This window comes from Lissotriton helveticus, chromosome 3_1, assembly GCF_964261635.1.
Source record: "Lissotriton helveticus chromosome 3_1, aLisHel1.1, whole genome shotgun sequence".
Classification (NCBI taxonomy): Eukaryota; Metazoa; Chordata; class Amphibia; order Caudata; family Salamandridae; genus Lissotriton; species Lissotriton helveticus.
Genome location: NC_136061.1, coordinates 451,191,545 through 451,211,542, shown reverse-complemented (window position 1 = coordinate 451,211,542; position 19,998 = coordinate 451,191,545). Strand labels below are relative to the sequence as shown.

General features: G+C 47.6%; 1 protein-coding gene across 1 annotated transcript in view; it reads right to left on the bottom strand.

The window, feature by feature from the left end:
• The window catches only part of LOC144824590 (lectin-like), a 141,250-nt gene that overhangs the window by 43,845 nt on the left and 77,407 nt on the right, over nt 1-19,998 (bottom strand). Inside the window, exon 2 of the mRNA XM_078683643.1 lies at nt 13,783-13,873. Within this exon, the coding sequence (XP_078539769.1) occupies nt 13,783-13,864 (82 nt within the window). The 5' untranslated portion in view covers nt 13,865-13,873. The remainder of the gene's footprint in view (nt 1-13,782; nt 13,874-19,998) is intronic.

Here is a 19,998-nt window from a genome sequence, read left to right as displayed (position 1 = left end):
TGTGTATTGTGCTTGCGTGTTGCTGTGCTTGTTGCTTTTTGCTGTGCATGGGGATGCGCAGGATGGGCACCTGGCCTGTGACTTGATGGTGTGTGTTGATGTGTGGTTGGGGGTGGTGTTTCCATGTGGTCTCTGTGCCCTGCCCATGTCTTGGAGTGCTCTGCCTTCTGCATTGTGCGCATGTGTTGACCGAGGCGGTGACGTGACCGGGAACGGCGGGACGTTGCTGCTAGTTCGCAGTTGATGTGGGTCCCGGATGCAGAGGGGTGACTTGGTGGCAGGTGGGTAATGTGAGGGTGCCCTTGTAGATCTGTTGTGACCCCCAGCAGGGTGTCTGTGGTGGAATTGGACCCTGTGTCAGCCCGTGTTGTGTGTTATATTTGTGTAGTTGCATAGCTGCGGCGGCGGCCTCGGCAGTCCATTTGATGGTAGTGCTGTAGCAGGTACATCACCGGATGCATATGTAGAGCTGGGTCCATGGCGTTCATGACTGGGTAGAGAGGACCGGGTCTCTGCTATGCACTCCGCTGTCAAGTTTCCGCCGTGTCTGGTTGGGCGGTGTCTCCGCTGCAGTGCGTCTGCCTGCTTGGCCATCCTAATTTGTGAAGCGGGGCGGAGGTCATTCCGCACGGTGGTGAGTCTCCATTGGCTCCCCCCGCTGAGGTGGCGGGCGCACTTTGATGGCGGTGCTCGTCACTCCGCGGCGGACGGGAAATTACCTATGTTTTGCCATACTAATATGGCGGACATGAGTACCGCTGCTTGCGGGTGGAAAAAGGCGTTTTTCTGCCCCGTCAGCACCGCAGTGGTGCCATCGCCCGACATCAAAATAAACCCCATAACTGCTGAATCCCCACCACTGCTGAAATACACAAACCCACAGACTACACTAAACTGTCAACATCCTCCCACTGCCCAAATTCACAGCCCCCAAAGTACACTTACTGTTGAAATTCTACCACTACCCAAATACACAATTCCCAGACGACACTGTTGACATCCCTCCCACTGCCTGAATCCACAAACCCACTGACGACACTAACTGCCCAATGCTCCCACTGCTCAAATACACAACAACCAGACTACACTTACTGTTGAAATTCTCCCACTGCCCCAATAAGCAAACCTGAAAAAAATGACACTGTCTGCAGACATTCTCCCACAGCCCAAATACACAAACCCCCAGATGACACTATCTGCCAACATCCTCCCACTGCCTCAATACACAGCCCCCAGAGTACACTTACTGTCGAAATTCTCCCACTGCCCGAAAATGCAAGCCCAAAAACGACACTGACTGCAGGCATCATCCCACTGCCCAAATACACAAACCAACCTCCGTATTTCACCAGACCCAAAGTGAGAAGCTTCTTCTGTGCCTAATTGCGCATTGTGATGCACACACGGCACCAGGGTTAAATGTCAGCGAACACTCTTCAAACACAAACAAGTTTTTGAGTGAGCATAAAACTGCGGAAATACAGAGCAGCAAGGTGTCTTGGCATGGATTTACAAATGTATTTATTTATTTATTTATTTATTTATTTTTGCAATTTATAAAGCGCGAACAAATGCCCGTAGGCGTCTCGGCGCTAGATACTGTGAGTGGGTTCCCAGGGACTCAGTCGGCTGCTATTCTTGACCAAACAGCCAGTTCTTTATTTTTCTACGAAATTGCATCAAGGACCTGCTTTCTCCAATGGCAGCTGGCAAAGAGTTCCACAGTCTGGGAGCAGCTACCAAGAAGCGTCTATCACCCTAAGTGACTGTTTTGGTACATGGTATCAGCAGAAGTTTTTGATTGTTAGATCGAAGCGATCTTGTGACTGAATGGAACCTAAGGTGAGATTTAAGGAAATGTGGGCCAAGGTTGTGCAGTGCTTTATACAATATGCAGAGTGTTTTGAATTTGATCCTATCCCGGATCTTGAGCCAGTGGAGGTTTCGTATGGACTCAGAGATAGGCATGAACTTAGGTGTTCCTGACAGGAGGCGGGCTGCAGCGTTCTGGATTGTCTGCATTTTATTTGTCACTCTGGCTTGGGTGTTAATAAATAGGCCATTGCAGTAATCTAGAGAGGCCAACACTAGAGAGCTTACCAGAGTTTTACCTGCTGCAATTGGTAGAAACGGCATGATTTTCTTAATCAGCCTAAGTTTGTGGTGAGCAGTGGCTGCTATTTTGTTTGCGTGGGCCATAAAGTTCAGGTTCTCATCAAAAATCACACCAAGATTTCTGACGCTAGGAACAGGTTTAGGGGGGTCTCCGAACGTGGCAGGCCACCAGGTGGTCGACCAGCTAGGTGAAAGGCATCAGAAAATGACCACCTCCGTTTTTTCGGAGTTTAGTTTTAGGCAGTTGGCGGCCATCCACTCTCCTATCGCCCGCATGCCCTCTTGAAAATTTTGTGCTACCTTTTCTCCGTCCCCATTAATGGCCAGCACAAGCTGCGTGTCATCAGCGTATGACGTACGGCTCATCCCATGGGCTTTGATGACAGAAGCCAGGTCCAACACATAGATATTGAATAGTGTCGGACTTAGGGATGAGCCTTGGGGTACCCCACACGGCAATGATAGCTTGTTTGATTGGAAATGGCCCAGTGTGACTACCTGCGTTCTACCAGCCAAGAAAGAGGAGAGCAAGTTTTTTGCCATCTGGCAAATGCCCATCTTTCCGACACGGTCGATCAAGATCTTGTGGTCGACCGTGTCGAAGGCTGCGGACAAATCGAGTAGTACCAGGATCGCTGTTCCTCCCTGGTCTCGGATTACTCTTATATCCTCTGTTGCTTTAATTAAGGCAGTCTCCGTACCATGGTACTTGCGAAAGCCAAATTGGGTGTTGTCCAGTAATTGGTACTTCTCTATGAACTCTGAGAGCTGTGTGTTCATAGCCTTCTCAACCACTTTGGCTAAGAAAGGTAGGTGGGACGGTAGTTTTTTAGTTGTTGCTTATCCAAATTGGCTTTCTTTAGGAGAGGTTTTACCAGAGTGTTCTTCAGTATGTCCGGGTATATCCCCGTTCTGAAGATGGCATTACAGATTGTGGCTATATCAGGGAAGAGACAATAATGGGCGTCCGCAGAAAGTTTTCCAGAGGGGGGCAAAATGTTAACGTGTCCCCCTGTTTTTCTGACTGCTTTCTCCATCCTCATACCAGACACCTACAGAACTGTGCGTCTCCTCTACTCATAGATGGGTAGAAATTAGACGCACACCAAACTGAAAGTGCGCACATCCCATACTTGATACAATCAGTTGCCTACAAACCTGGAAATCCCCACAGCTGAACACAGGCATAATAACGGTAGAACTAGCAAAACCCACAACCCACAGCAGCGAAATAGATCAGTTCCTTGCAAAACGCGACATGCATACAACCTACGGCGAGGTTAGGAACCATCAGAACTGTACTTGCACAATGCCCAGAGTAGAGTCATTTAACTGATCTCCAGCCATGCATGAATATATAAGTACGGTATCACCTCTGTACAATCTCTTTTGATATAGTCACTATTTTTATATCCCCAAGAGTGTGAGGAATGTGATCTGTAGGTTACTTACAGACTAAGAACAAGTCCAGTTTAGCTTAGTGATTAAACTGTGTGATACCGGCCAAATCACTTTATTTCAGTTTCTCGCTTCTATAGCTGCATAACTGGCCCTGCCTTGAGGTGATTCCAGGGCTTGATTGCAACAGGTGATCCACTGACACTAATTCTTGAGAACCAGCACACTTTCACAGCATTTGGGCTGCACTGGAAAATGCACCATATAGGCAGTTAATTTAATTTAGCTATATTTTTTCCTCAACTTCTCTTGACGTCATTAGACTGGGCAGAATCCAGCCCTACATCCACTGCTTATCCAGCCGGGAAAGCAATGCTGTGTGAGGCTGTTCCCATAACACCTGAGCCTCCCTCTATTGGCTGGGCAAAATCAGTTGAGGTGGGTCAGGCTTTTTCAGCGTAGCACACTTCTTTGTGCCATATCTGTGCCCTCATTTTATGTTGTCTTTCACCATCCACACTACACTTTGAACCAAGTCATTGTCCATGAATGATCCACTTCCCCCTGAAGGAGCAGGGTGCGAGTGTAGCTAACAGGCCATTTAAGAGAATTCCTGCTCCTGGCACTGATCAGCATGACAGGTGGGTCTTCTGTGAACTCAACAGAACAGACTGCCTCTCCTTGCAACCCTATAGTCAGTATGAGAAACTGCGCATCAGTGTGGGTTTGGTGCTGTACATGCAAGGGGTGATGTTCACCTGATATGGACTTCTAATGCTGCCACAATGAGAAGCGGATGCATCCAGCATCAATACCAGGGATAGACAACATGTAGAGTAATTGGTAGTGGTGAAGACATTTTGAGAAACATCAGCAACCAACATTGTCACCTAGATTTAGGTGGATGCTGGTTTGAACTTTCACTTTTTGTTCACAAGATGTCACGAAGTTGGCATTGTTGTTATGGTTACTGGAGCATGAACTAATTTGGACACAGTCTCTCAAAGTATTGACTTTGGGAGAATGGGACAAACCAAGTACTTGTGTAGCAAGGTTTGCTGCAAAATAGAAATGAAGTGCATTGGCAGAGCTGTGCAGGTTCATAGTGCTGGAATATCGGGTTGCTGCCGGCCATGGTTGAGGTGTATCCCTGGAAGTTTGAGTAACTGGTCCTGTAATAAAGATGTGCTACTTTCAGAGTTGAAGTGAATTGTCACAAATATGTTTAGGCCTACACATTGGAATAACAGGAGTGCTTCAGTTCAGATTTTCTAGTATATTGGTAGAGCTGTTGAGTATCAATGATAATATAAGAGTTTTGAGCTGCATGTCAGATGTGAAGTGAGTCCCACACTTTGATCTTTCTGTGCCGATTTTCAAGCCTTTTCACTGTGGAACATTTGTCTCTTTAAGGGCAACTCGGTTCTGTACAACCTGTAGCCACTGTGCATAATGCTTGATTCTATCTGATCTTACTTAACCTGATTAACCTGTATGGATTTCATTTTCTTACAATGAAAGTATTGAAATATTTGTTGTGTGCTATTTCAGAGTCGGTCTTTTCAGCAAATTTTAGTGAAATATGTGCTATAATAGGAACTATTTAATAAACTTTTCAAAATTTCCTCAGAGGCATCGACCCCACTTCTGCACTTTCCAAACCAGATCAGGTGCACATCCTGAATTAGGACAGAGTCTATGCAGGCAATCCTGCTGCCGTTGGTTGAGGTGGACCATGGTGTGGCTTAACAGCTAGAGCATCCGACTTTGAAGCTGGGGAACCAGGTTGAAGTCCGGCGGGGGGCTCAAAGATCCTGTGATTCTGGTCTTATCATGTAATCTCCCTGTGTGTCCGTCTGTAATGCAACTGGTGCTCATGTACAGCACTCTGATAATTTCGGGTCGAGTTTCCGCTATATAACACTGCAAGCATTTTAAAAATGGCAGTGGTGGAAAGGGTGGGAGTCTCCTGAGAAAAATTTTGTTCACCTGCACTTATTTTTTCAAATTTAAACCAGGATTGGGTGGCGCCAACAGAAATTATCGCACTGGGCGTCACCAACACTAGGGCCGGCCCTGACTTTTGGGAACATCGCACTCCTGCAGCCCAGTGTGTCACTGGGCTGCAGGAGTGCCAGCGTTACAATAAAAAAAAAAGAATAGCGCCCAGCTGCAGCCCGCACCACTCCACAGCAGTGCCGGCACCAGTACGGCCAGCACCGGACCGGAGATCCAGGGGGGGGCAAGCGCCCCTCCTTGCCCCCACCTGCGGACGCCCATGGAGACAATCCAGGACTGGGCGGATGACCTTGATGGGACAGGGGTCTAGTGCTGATCCTGATTTAATGGTAGCAATGATGTCCTTAATTTGTGTTTCTCCAAGGTCTGAGAACTGGTGCAGTTCGGTGTCTTGAGTCCTGCTGTCAGGCTCGGGTAAGTCGAGTGCTGTTTTGGAGGAGAATGCTTGGAATATATCGTTCACTTTAATGAAAAAGAAATTAGCTAATGAGTCACAGAAGACTTGTGATATTGATGGAGCTAAGTCCGGCGTGTTTCCCGATAAGATCTTGGTGATCTCATACAGTTTTTTATTGGAGTTTTTAGCATTGTCGATCTGTTCTGTGAAAAACTTTTTCTTGGTTTCGACAATGAGGGCTTTGTACTGCCCAAGTGCTGCCTTGTAGCTGGCCTTGCTGTCTGCGCTATAGGATCCTAGCCATTGCCTTTCCCTATTTCTACAGTGTTGTTTCATTTTGCGCAGTTCCTCTGTGAACCACGGGGCCGATGGTGTTATTCTGTTTCTTGATGGCTTTTTGGTCGGGGCTAATGAATTGGCAGCAGTGCCCAGCCACTCGTGAAATTGACGTGTGGCAGTATTAGGTTCGGTGGACCAGCCGTGTCGAGTTCTGTCTAATAGAGTTGCTAGCTCTGTCGGAACAATGTCCTTCCATACCTTAAAAGCTTCTGGTTTCCGAACAGGCTCTCGTCTGGTTCTATTGACTTTGAATAAGATTTTTATTAGAATGGCGTAGTGATCAGTCCACGGCATTGGTAAGGTATCTGTTATTTTTATGCCATCCAGATTAGAGAAGATACCGTCTAGGGTATGGCCGGCCTTGTGGGTGGGGGTGGTGACAAGTTGCCGGAGATTTAAGGTGTCCATTTCTGATATCAGAGTACGGGTGTCCTTGTCCGAAAAATTCTCAAGATGAAAGTTCATATCACCCATAACTGTACATGAATCTTCCATAGCCAAATTTTCTATTATTGAACCTAGATTGTCTAGGAAGTTTGTACGTGCACCTGGGGGTCGATATAAAAGTGTTCCTTTGAAATGAAACGACGGGGTGATTTTAAGATCAAATAGGAGAGCTTCACAGCCGGTGGACGGGATATGTGCTATTCTCACACTTATGTGGTCGCGAGCTATGATGGCTAGTCCCCCTCCACGTTTCACTGCTCTATCTAAGCGATAGGCTTTATAGGCTGGGGGGGTGGTGACTGCCATATCTAGGTCGGATGCTTCATCCGTCCATGTCTCTGTTAAAAAGAGACAGTCTAGGTTGTTATCCAAGATGAGGTCGGATACTTCCTGCCTGTGCTTTACAAGGGAACGTGCATTAATTAGTGCTGCGGAGAGTTCTGTAGGCTTGACTGTTATTGTCCTGTTCGTCTTGACCTTTTCATTAGCTATCGGTAACTTGATATTACAGTGAGGGCAGCATAAAATTGTGTCCTCCAAGACTGAGTGCCGGCTGATTTGTGTACATTGAGTGTGGGCACTCAAGCGTAGTTCCATTAAGGTGGATTTAGAGTAGGATAGTAATCCCTGTCGTAGACTCTGGTCAGGGGTTGTGGGCCTAGGCCCGGTCCCGGCACGGACGGGCACAGACGGGCTTGCCTTAGGCGCGCCCGCTGCGCTCGCCCGCTGCGCGCTCGAAAATGGCACATATTTATGGGACGCGGAAATCGACTACAGAGGACGTGGCCTCGGGGAAAGGGGCGTGGCCGTGATTCGCGCCAGTAATGGCGGGACTGCCTTTGTTGATGTCGTTTCCGTGACCAGCGCTGTAATCCGCTGCACGGAGATGCAAGGAGCGTCAAGATGCGGTAAGAGGAGGCTCTAAATGTTTAAAATGCACAAGTGAAAATGGTGACAATCAATTTTTAAAGTAACAGCTAAGCTCCCGGCTTCCGCCTCAGGAGACACACAGTTTCTAAGGTCGCTCGTTGTTCAGCGGCGATTTAGTAGGCAAAATAGTGGGCGTGGCCTCGGGGAAAGGGGCATGGCCGTGATTCGCGCCAGTAATGGCGGGACTGCCTTTGTTGATGTCGTTTCCGTGACCAGCGCTGTAATCCGCTGCACGGAGCGTCAAGATGTGGTAAGAGGAGGCTCTAAATGTTTAAAATGCACAAGTGAAAATGGTGACAATCAATTTTTAAAAGTAACAGCTAAGCTCCCGGCTTCCGCCTCAGGAGACACACAGTTTCTAAGGTCGCTCGTTGTTCAGCGGCGCTTTAGTAGGCAAAATAGTGGGCGTGGCCTCGGGGAAAGGGGCGTGGCCGTGATTCGCACCAGTAATGGCGGGACTGCCTTTGTTGATGTCGTTTCCGTGACCAGCGCTGTAATCCACTGCATAGAGATGCAAGGAGCGTCAAGATGCGGTAAGAGGAGGCTCTAAATGTTTAAAATGCACAAGTGAAAATGTTGACAATCAATTTTTAAAAGTAACAGCTAAGCTCCCGGCTTCCGCCTCAGAAGACACACAGTTTCTAACTAAGAGGGAGCATGGATGTGGGGGCCATCCTGGAAGGTCGCCTGCCCCTGTTTATTGAGTTAATCAATGGTAGAGGCAACAATTACGACAGCAGAACTCTATTTTCAATTAAAATTTCCATCTATATGAAACTGCCATTTGTAGCGTCTGGCTAGACACGTTCTAGTGTTTTGCCTAGTACTAACCCACACTTTACACACACCCACCACAGGAGTCACCGGTCAGGTGACCCTGTTAATAAAAGGGGCCAGGTGCACGTGCCTTGTACCGGTTCAAGTACCATACAAATGAGTGTGAATGCCTCATTCTGCAAGCATGAGGGCCTAGGGCCCAAGACACTTCAATGTTGAAGAGCGAGTCAATCCCCGCGTGTGTGCTGTTGGCTATTTCATGGTACGTCGTGGAGGTGTAATGTCCGGTGTCTGCAGCACCTCCGCACCTATTCCCAGCACGAAGCAACTGGCGTCCAACTGCGGTGCCCTACAATGCACGCCTGCAGCCCCACTGCAGTGACCGGCGGATGCTAGTGATCCAGAGAAGAGGGTGGAACAGCGAGGTATACGCCGTGTCCGTGGTGCAGATGACTACCCAGCAGACACAGATCCCCCTGCCGTCGAAGTGTGTGGGAGATTTGCGGCGCCGTCAATGCTGTTGGGGCCACTGTGCCGGAAGGTGAGGGGAGCTCTGATCGACCCTGCAGTGTAGGTAATTAGAGTCACCCCTGACCCTGCAGCTAGCTACAAAAAGCCAGTGAGGAAAAGGCATGGCCCACAGCCGTAGGAGGGCTGCCGCGGCCCACATTTGAAAGTAGCTGCACCTGCAATGAAGGACCACCACACGGGAGTCGTGGCCCAGTACGGGTAGTAACTTCTCCCAGAAAAGGAAGAGTATGGCTGTAGCCCTGCCACGCTAAGCCTACAGAGCAGAACCTGCATCGTCTGTTCACCGTGAGGCCTGCAGCATCATTAACCCCTTGGCTGCGGTGCTGGGGGGAGGTGGGGTCGTGCGGCGATGCCATGCTTGTGACGGAACCACTCCGTCATGAGCCACGGGCGCGCTGTGCTCATGACGGAGTGGTTCTGTCACGGCCCCGCCTGCTCATTAATTCGCCCACGCAGACGGGGAATTGATGCAGCAAGAGAGGAGCGGCCGCAGTGTGACGGAACCACTCCGTCATGAGCACAGCCCGCTCGTGGCTCCTGACTGAGTGGTTCCGTCACAAGCACGGAACGGGTTAAAGCGGCTACGGCCTCCTGAAGTGACTCTACTGCCACCCAGCGATCGTACGTGGGCATCACATCTAATTAATTGGTCCGGCAAGGCAGCTTCAATAAAAGAAAAATACATGACAAGCTGTCAGTATATGATACAGTCTCACCTTGTTCTTGCAGTGGTCTGCTCCTCCTGCACCCCGATTGGTGACTAAGAGGTGCCGTGACAAGACAGGCGACAAGGTGATGCCGACCAGCATCGAATGCCTCTAGTGGCCACTTGCCTGCTACTGCATTGGGTGGATAGACTTCTCATGGCAGTGCAGCTATCCGAGAGCTGCTGTCCTATACAGGAGTCAGAAACGTGGTCCCTGCAATGTGACAACCGTTGCACCTCCACCTCCCAACACGAGGGAGCCCACAGCATGAGTGGTACCACTGTGCACCTCCCTGCAAAACCAGTTGCGCCAAGTGGGCCCCCATCATTAGGAGCTGCTGGAACTCTCTGAAATCCCCTACGGTGCTACCAAGTGATGATGAACGGTACTAGGGTGCTGCCAACTACGCCCTAGAACAAACTGGACTACACAGTGCTACCAGCTCCCGCACTGCGGTCAGAGACAGTCAGTCCCAGCCAGGGCCCCACTCCACAGGCCAACAGCCAGCAAAATAGACACGACCTCAGGAAGTTGAAACAGGTCCAATGGTGCAACAAAAAGGAAAACCTGGCATACAAGAGGCCGCGCCAATTGCTGAAGGGAAAAGATAGACAGCAGAGAGGATCCTGTGAGGACTGGGACCCACCAGTACTGCACACTGCCCCACGCCTGCATCATCACCCCAGCATGGCTCCGCAGTGGCAGTAAGCCGGCCCGGCACCTGAACAATAGCCACAGTGCCCCGAGTGGGGGTGCGTGACATGGCACCTCAACAAGAGTGCACCATGCTCGTGGCAGGAGGAAAGCTGCTGAGGATCAGTAAAGTCACCTGCACAGTCAGCGGAGCGAAAGCGGCATAAGAGAAGTAGTTGGCTGCTGTGAGAAGGCTTCCAAGCCCCAACAATGTCCCCAAGAACTCTAAAGCACCCCAGGACACAGACTGGCCTCTCTAGCCAGACGATGACACCCACTGCAGCAGTAAATGAAGTGCACTGTACAAGCACCCCAAGTGGCTGTCTGATGCCACCACAAGCGAAGAAACGGTGACACCCGCCCCTGGTGGTGACCGGCCACCACCACAAGGTTAGAGGTGCGCAGAAGACTGTGCAGGCAAACTTGACAGTATGGGCAGGCACCCGGGCGATAGAGATATCTCTACAGTGCTGAAGCACTGCTGAACGCAGCAAGGAGAGCATCCATGTCTCCACCACACCAGCGTAGCCCCGCAGTGGGCCGAAACCAGCAAAGTGACCCCCTCACATTGTCTCAAGACAGAGTCGCCAATGACCCAAGACAGGCAAGAAGAGAGTCACACACTCCATGTGGCAAGCTGCCATCGCTATATGTGCTACGACGACAGGCAACACGTGGCCGGATGCCACATCGCACCACAAGCAAGGAGTGCATCACACAAAGTGACCAATCCTGCCAAGCATGCCTCAACGGAGGCAGGAGCAAGCACCCCGACGGCGCACCCTCAAGGTGCAAGCACAACGCCCTTGATTGAAGAGAAGAGGAGCACCGCGAAATCCCTGAGGAGGGGATGGTGCTGGGAAAGGTCCCTAAGAGGAAGAAGCAAGTCCTACTGATAGGACAGACCTGCGACAGGTCTGCAGGACAGTGAAGATCGTCCCAAGAACTGGCCACAACCAGAGTGATGTTCATGTTGCGCAAACATGAGACATGTGGCAGGACACCACAGCCAAGTGAGGACCTGGTCGGAAAGAGGAAATGAGAGTGGCAGGACGCCACTCTGCAAAGGGTGAAAGAACAGTGGCACAATGCCACAGGGCAGACAACCACCACAGCCGCGCAGGAGAAAAAGGAGCAGAGCGACAGGACAGAGGACTCGTACCACCACAAGATGAATGCACCCAGAGTCACCAGACAGCCATCAAGCCGGACCAACACCCCTGGAGACAGCCCAATGGGAGAACCAAATGTAAGCCGCAGCTAGCGCGAGCTGAATCTCTCTCCAACGCTTCCCAGTGCAAACATCCAGTCCCTAAGCCAGACCGCTGTACCTGGAGACAGCCCAATGGGAGAACCAAGTGTAAGCCATAGCCAGCGTGAACAGCGTCTCTCTCCAATGCTTCCCAGTGCAACCGTCCAGTCCTAAGCATCGGCAGTCCAAGTCGGACGGCATCCCTGCTTTTCAGATGCCACGGGTGAAGACCAGCCTCAGCAAGAGGAAGACATGGACTGCAAAGTTCCTCCAGTCCTCCTCACTCCCCGAGGTCACCTAAAGCCAGACATCGCCGCCTGTTTGCCCAACTGATAGAAAATAACTATGTTCATCATCCAGGTGCATCATCACCAAGGAGCATCACGCCACCAGAGTGGATGCCCGCACTCCAGACAACCGGAGTTCACGAGGCGAGCCACCCAGGAACCTTCTGTTTGACCCCGTCAACCTTAAGCCTGCCGAACTAAAGCATACCCAACCATTGGAATGTCCACCCTTGGGATTACACAATACTTGGATGTGGCCCTGTTGGGAGTTACGCAGCTACCCATCAGCATGGCCTACGGAAAGGCTTGCACAGCCCACAAGGTCACATGGCAATCCAGGGTAAGGGGCTCAACGGAGTTCCTGTGAAAGGGAAATCCGAATGGGAGGGAAGCATCTGAAGCAGCTCCACGACAGTCACGGGAAGCATGGAGGTCACAGTCGAAGACTGGTCATCAGAGGAAGGCTGAGTCCTGACGGCGAGAACATCTAGACGGAAACACTACCCTCTACGGCTACATGAGCAACTTGGCTGTGAGTCATGTTGGCAGTTCCTCAGTGATGCCTTTGTGCAGCCTACACGAAGCCCGCCTAGTCCACACAGTCCCTTGGAAGCCCAGCAGGAAGGCCCTCCAAGAGACTCCAGTGAGAGAGGAGTCCAGGTGAGAGACAGGCAAGTCTGAAGCTGCTTGGCTGTCAGGAGCTAGAAAGACAATCAAGCATGTCGTCTCCAAGGAAAGGCCTCACACACAGAGATCATCCCAAACAGCTGTAGGTGTGTCGTCCACTGGAACATGAGCACCTGCGAGATCTCCAGTGTGAACTCCACCACCACTCCAGATGCACAGATACTTGAACTCTGTAAATAGACTCCAACCCCGCTAGACCAGGCCAATCTGAAATATATCGCCAAGGCGGACAAAATCATTGCATATTTATATGGCGCAAACTCAACCGAAGGTACTGCAGCAATTTACATGAGGACAGGTTACGTTACACAAGGACACATTAATATTATTATTTATTTTTTGGTAGTTTAGCGTTCCCCTTTGTTCATCTTACACATTCGGAACATGTTCGCCAATGCTGTATGTACAGCCCGGGTGGCGCAAGGCCCCAGAAGACTCCCCTAATCCCTCATGTGAATAAACCCTCAGTGTGTAGGGGTGCTGCCTACTGCTGTAGCCTGCAGCCTTACAGTCTGATTGGCCATATACCATCCCGGAGCAGCACCAAAGCCAACTGGAGGGGCCAGGCGTCAGTTCAGTCAGTTAGTAAGGGACTCTTTTACCCAAGGGGGTGGAATGCCGTTACTCACAGTGTCAGTAGTGAAAAGGTGAAGTGGGCTGAACCAGTGACCCATGTTCCATGCTGGTTTGGGCGGAAGTAAGATGTAATTGGTCCTAAAATAGACCAATAAATAAAGAGAACTGACTGAGGGGCACTCTTTGTATGTAGTATCTCTGTGTTTTTTTAATGAATTTTTGGGGAAAAACAAAAGGTCTTGGCTAATGCCAGACCTAAACAATATAACAAATAAGCAAGACAAAGCATGTCTTCGAGCAGCAAAAAAACACGAGTTTTTGTAAATAATGATGTGCATTCATCCCAAAAGTGAGAAGCCAGTATTCGGGTAGCCACACGCTTTACAAGAAACAATATAATAAAAATAATAATGTACAACGTTATTGGTAATAGGGATGTAAAATCAGCAAACCTAACAACTGTAAATACAGCACTAAAACTACACCAGAATCAAAACATGTAACAGCTCTATCATATATACACCAAAACGTACTGTGAGTGAATCACCTTGGAGTGTGGTCAGTGCATAATGCCTGTCACAAACCGCCTGGGAGAGTGGTTTGGCTACGACGCTGTCTTTTACTTACCCCAACCTACAGTGAAAAAGAGGGTGACACAGAGCAGCAGAACCCTGGACCTGGTACCAACCAACCTCCTAGACTCTTCCATCCTCTGGGCCTGCAAGAATGCGTGGAGGGTACACTTTATCAATAGTTGTGTTAACAGGGCACACTCTGCGAAACAATATCACCTGTCACCCAATATCCGCTTCATACAAATCATTCTGGCATGTTCTTCAAAACTCACAACCAGCTAATTCCAAATCTTCAAAAAATCAAAAATATGTGTGGAAATTTAGGAAAACCTAAGAAATCCACAGACACAACAGTTAAAATGTGCATTAATGTTTCTAAAAAAACTACATTCACTCTACTTTTTTCTTTTAGTGTTCCTGAAAGTCTTGAAAACAAGATAATTGACACGTGTAAAGCTCCACTTTTCCTCTTACATCTCTTTTCTGCCCATGTGCGTGTCCTTATGTTAATGCCTATTCTCCTCTCATATCTCTAAACGGCCCCCTGTGAGTGTCTTTATGTTAATGTCTGTTCTCCTCACATCTCTCTTCAGCCCCCTGTATGAGTCCTTATGTTAATGTCTTTTCTCCTCTCACATCTCTCTTCAGCCCCCTCTGAGAGTCTTTAAGTTAATGTCTGGTCTCTTCTAACCTTTCTGTTCAGCCTCCTGTATGAGCATTTATGTTAATGTCTTTTCTCCTCTCACATCTCTCTTCATCCCCCTATGAATGTCCTTATGTTACTGTCTGTTCTCCTCTCACATCTCTATTTAGCCACCCACTGTGTATCCTTGCCTCCTCCCCCCTCACATCTGTACAGCACTGTGTGTGTTCTTATGTTCATGGCTGTTCTCCTCTCACATCTTTCTTCAGCCCCCTGTGAGTGCCTTTATGTTAATGTCCGTTCACCTCTCACATCTCTCTTCAGCCCCTGTTAGTGTCTTTACGTTAATGTCTGTTCTGCTTTCACATCTCTCTTCTGTCCCCTGTGAGTGTCCTTATGTAACATTCTTTTTACCTCTCACATCTCTCTTCAGCCCCCTGTGTGTCTTTATGTTAATGTCATGGTCACTGGAATCATGCGAGTGTGTGGCCACGCCAATTTTGGCATAATTATAGATTTGCCACATAACCCATCATCTGCTGCATAATCTGCAGATTATTTCACCCCCTCCATTAAAAAAAAATTCTAGCTCAAATGGTTCTAAAGTGACTAAAAATGTGATGACGTGTTACAGCGCAGTGGAATGCTCTTTGCAAAGCTGGACTCATCACCTTTCTGCTGCTTATTACTTTATTTGGGTGTTAAATGGTGCTAATGAGGTGCAGCAATACCCCAGAGAATGTTACCAAGTTTAAAAATGACAAAACAATGAAATAATTCTATTACAAAATGTGGTGCATTATTCTTAATAATTTGCCTTTTCTTGCTGCATAATTAACTCAAACATGCTGTACAATTTGGCCCTCTCCTGCCGCTTAATTCCAGTGGCTTTGGTTAATGTCTGTTCCCCAATCCCATCTCATTTCAGTCCCCCATGTGTCCTTATTTGTTTTTTCATTTCAATATCTTTTTTATTTACTTGAGGCAGTAAAAATAAGCATCACACCACTGTTTTGAACAGAATGACAGTAAAATACGACAGTATAATATTGAATAATATCAGATTGCTTAAGCGTAGCAAGTAACCATCCCACCTTCACCTTGCCTAGGGCAACATTTAGTCATCTTCTGCATGTATCAAGGAGTGTATCATTCCTCTCATGGGTGAAGTGCATGGATTTCCCATACAAACATTCCATTTGCTCTATACTTTTCCCCATTTTCTGGGGCACCCTCCTATTCACATAGATTGATTTTCTGCCCCCATACACCAATTCATGTCTTTCTTCCGGTCCTGAAAGACTGGTTGCACCCCCCCCAATTCCACGCTATGTTGCGCTTCGCTAACATCAGGTCTATGGTAAGCCAAATTTTATCTGCTTGTCCCAGGTCCGTGGCCTCCCAGACACTGAAGAGGGACCATTTGGCTGAGAGTATTAGTTTCTCCCCACATACCTCTGTCATGGAAGACACCACGGCATCTCAATAAGAGTGAGTTTTCAGACAAGACCACAGAATGTGGTAAAACGACCATTCCACTCCCCATCGTCGATGATAAACTGGATCTGTCTTCCTATCCATTTTGACCAGCATGTTGCAGGAGATGTGAACTCTATGGAGAATTTTGAGCGGTACTAACCGAAAGTGAGCTCTAACTTCTCTATGGGACGCCAGGGCTTCTGGCCATTCGTCTTCATGTAGATTTATGATGTCACTTTCCCAGCATTTCCGTAGGGCTGTAAGGGTGTCTGGGGAGTTGTTAATGAGTTTCTGCTATGTAAGCAAAGTTGCCTTTTGTGTTAAAAGTTCTTCTAGGACTCTACATTCTAATGGTGATTGTTGGAAATGGCCCTTTTTGCAGGTTTATCCCCAAACTTTTTGCTTCTTCCTCCCTTTTTATGTCTCGCCTACTCTATCCCGTTAGGTGCCGGACTCGAGCCGCATCCCTTCTTACCTTTCATTGCTCAAACCAAGAAGAGGTGCAATGGTAGTCTTCAACATCAGAATCAATAGTAATCATGTTCCTAGCATGCCCCTTTATTTTCCTTGTGAACTTTGATCCCAGAGCACTTGCTTTATGTCACGATCCATAGCGCACTAACCAGATCGACACTCTTCAACAGGGTGGAACTAAATCAAGTTGGATGGGTAAACTAATTTATTTATTTCTGAAGTGTGCGTTGTATGTATTTATTTTACAAGGAGTCTCTCTACATTTCCGTGTCACGTCGAAATATTACTTTTTACAGTTTTTTTAACTGTTTATTTTATGATATTTTTGGCATATTTACTAAGCGCTTGTAGCTGTAGCTGCGGCACTGTTGGGGCTCTGTATGCGGAGGAGCTCGGCTTTAAAGGGCAGCGCTCCTGTGTCTACCGTATTTGCTCTTTAACCCAGGCTTCCAGTGCTGAAGAATGTTTGAGAACAGTCTGGCTCACAGTTGGTTCCCTTTCCTTCAGCTTTTGAAACTCTGTGAGAAGAGATTATTTTAGCTTTCCGCACTCTATGTAGTTTCAATTGATAAGCTTCTCAGGCCAACCAACCAGCTGACCAGGATGCTGTTTTGTACCATATTAGCAGCCCAGGAAGAGCCTCAGAAGACCAGACCGCAATTACTGCTGACTTAAGCTTGCTTGTATCAATAAGGAAGCATATATTGTCATTCCCACATCCTGACTCTTCCTGAGAGAAGCAAGTGAAGGCTTACGTGACTGACAGTGCACTTCTCTCTCCTTCACCACACACATACAACCCCACACACATACAACCCCACACACACAACCCCCACACACAACCACACACAAACAACACCACAAGCACACACACAACCACACACAACCACACTCAACCACACTGTTATAAACGGAATTGAGGCCCTAACAGGTACTCTGTCTCAGAGGCACAAATCCTTCGTGTCACAGAGACAGGCAGGCCCTTTCACACAGGCAGGCCCTTTGACCTAGATTAGCCCTCCCTTTACAATAACAGCAACAGAGAGGCTGTCCCTTATCTGATCAGTGTGCTCTGGGCACAGAAGACGGTCCATCCTAAATACGTAATCTCCATGTCCAACAGTGACTAACCTACGTCACAACAAATTCTTGGAAACAGGCCCTTTCTCCAAGAACACAAATTCTTGGAAACAGACCCTTTCTCCAAGAACTCATCTTTGCGTCAATCCAAGACACCTATCCAGTATAAATATACCTCCCTTTGCCCAAGCAAACCAGAGGAGACCGAGACTTCCATGCCAAAGGCGCTGCAACCTGCGTCTTGCCACAGCTCCAGCTGGCAGCGGTCCATCACCCATCTGTGGGTGTCCAGCTCGAGATCAGGATGAAGTCCCACTAAGGTAATGGGGTTAGACTAAATCCTAGGGGGATTCTTGGCTCTCTAAAGACCTACACACATGCTAGGTACACTTAGGCGCATCTAGTTAGGCATCATAGGCGTATAGGCTTTATATTAATTCAGGAATCAAGAACAGAAGAACCTCCCCTAGGTCCAAATATACAGAAAGGCAAACGCTCTAATCTTTGATTCAAAACATCATCATTGTCCCACACAAGAGTTATTTATTTGAAAAGCATATGTCTATTTATTTTCCGGAAAAAAAAAATTCCATTTATAAATCCAAGAACAGTACGGACATAAATGTATATACATACCCTATTTACATTTCGAACACAAAAATGCAGCCTGCCCACTCACCACTTCAATATAATCACCAATCACACTCATCCAAACCATCATCAGTCATACCACTCAACAATATATACAAAATCACAAACAAATCACACAAGAAAAACATTCCTATATATACATCATTTAAAAACGGTATACAAAAAGAAGAAAACAACAGAACAAGCGCCCAGAGGAGACCGAGACTTCCATGCCGGAGGCGCTGCAACCTGCATCACGCCACAGCTCCAGCTGGCAGAGTTCCAGCACCCAACTGTGGGTGTCCAGCTCGAGTTCAGGATGAAGTCCCACTAAGGTAATGGGGTTAGACTAAATCCTAAGGGGGATTCTTGGCTCTCTAAAGACCTACACACATGCTAGGTACACTTAGGTACATCTAGTTAGGCATCATAGGGGTTTAGGCTTTATCTGAATTCATTCTGTATTTCATGTATGTGTTCATTACTATTGCAAAATGGTAGAACAATGCCTTTTTATTTAACTGCACTGCTGGCCATAATTCTCTGATACTGTCCAACAGTTGTCGCAGCACATATAACCAGTACTGGAATAACAACTGTGCAATAAATTTTATTGTAAACACACCCGACTGTTTTTTCTAAGTACTTCTCTGAGATGAGTGACAATGAAAAGTAGTATATTGTTTCCACGATCCTGAGGGATCAGGGTTTTATGTTATGTGGTTGCCAGAAGCTAGTCCCTTCTTGTCTACAAGAAGTTTCTAGTGGCCTCTGAGATAGCTGGTACACAGTAATTAAGTTTAATATACATAATAGGGGCATACAGACCTCAGTCCTATGCCAAGCCTATCGTGCATGTTATTCCACTGCGCAGAACCTATAAGGGAATTAGGAACTACACTACATGGCGCCCAACCGTGATTGCGGCACTTATTTAACAGTAGAATCTGAGTATTTCAGTCATGCTTATTCTCAGAGACCCCTACTCACAAAACGCCAGAGACGTCTAGAGTGGGTAGGCACAAAATTCCGCCACAGCTGAGTAGGCAAACTTCCTATGTATTGGCTGTTGGTTAATCAAGCTTGAAGGAAAAAGTTACCGAACAATTGTGCCTTTTTAAAACCTTATCTGAAAACCTTTTTTTAGGACATTTTGTTTTCACAACACAATGTCTGCCGAGGCAGCTGCTTCTGTCACTGGGACACAGGTCTCAAATGACGAAGAGGAAGCATATGCAATACATTTTGCACCCAAAGTCAGGCATAGACTCACACAAAACCCCCTCAGACATGGTTTAACAGACCGAGGGGGTACAGTGATAATTATAGAGGCACAAAAGATTATCAAACAGATGTGTTCTATTCTTGGGTTACATTCCCAGCAGTAAATGCAACAACTCAGACTTTTCATTCTTTCATACATGAAAAAGTCCCAGCGGTCTACACTCCTTTTGAGGAGATTAAGATTCCGCTCACTAACCAGGACTACAATTTCTGGTTTAATGGCGCCCTACAACAAATAAATAAAACAAGGCTTGGTCCACTAGGTAGACCAGGAGCTACATGGCCGACATTAACCGGCTACACACCACATCTGGACATTGTTAAAATGCCACAAGATGCACTGCTCTGACAAAACAAAGAGTTGGTAAAACTCTTACAGAGCCATGACGCAACTCGTCATGAGGACACTTGGTGTACAGTTTACGGTAGCTGCAAATAATACAGCTCCTACACAGAGCACCACTACTAAAATCACTCCACAAAACTTACACACAGTAATGGGTAAACTGCCCATGAAATGTGAACAGATTCCTTTCTGGGTAGCTCAGAAAATCACCCAGTTAGAAGCAGTATTTCTAAATACCACACCATTTGAAAGCACTCTGCTTGCCCATAGGAATAACACCGCAGTTAGAGGACTGCACCAATTGTGGTACAGTCTTTGCTGCCATATATACC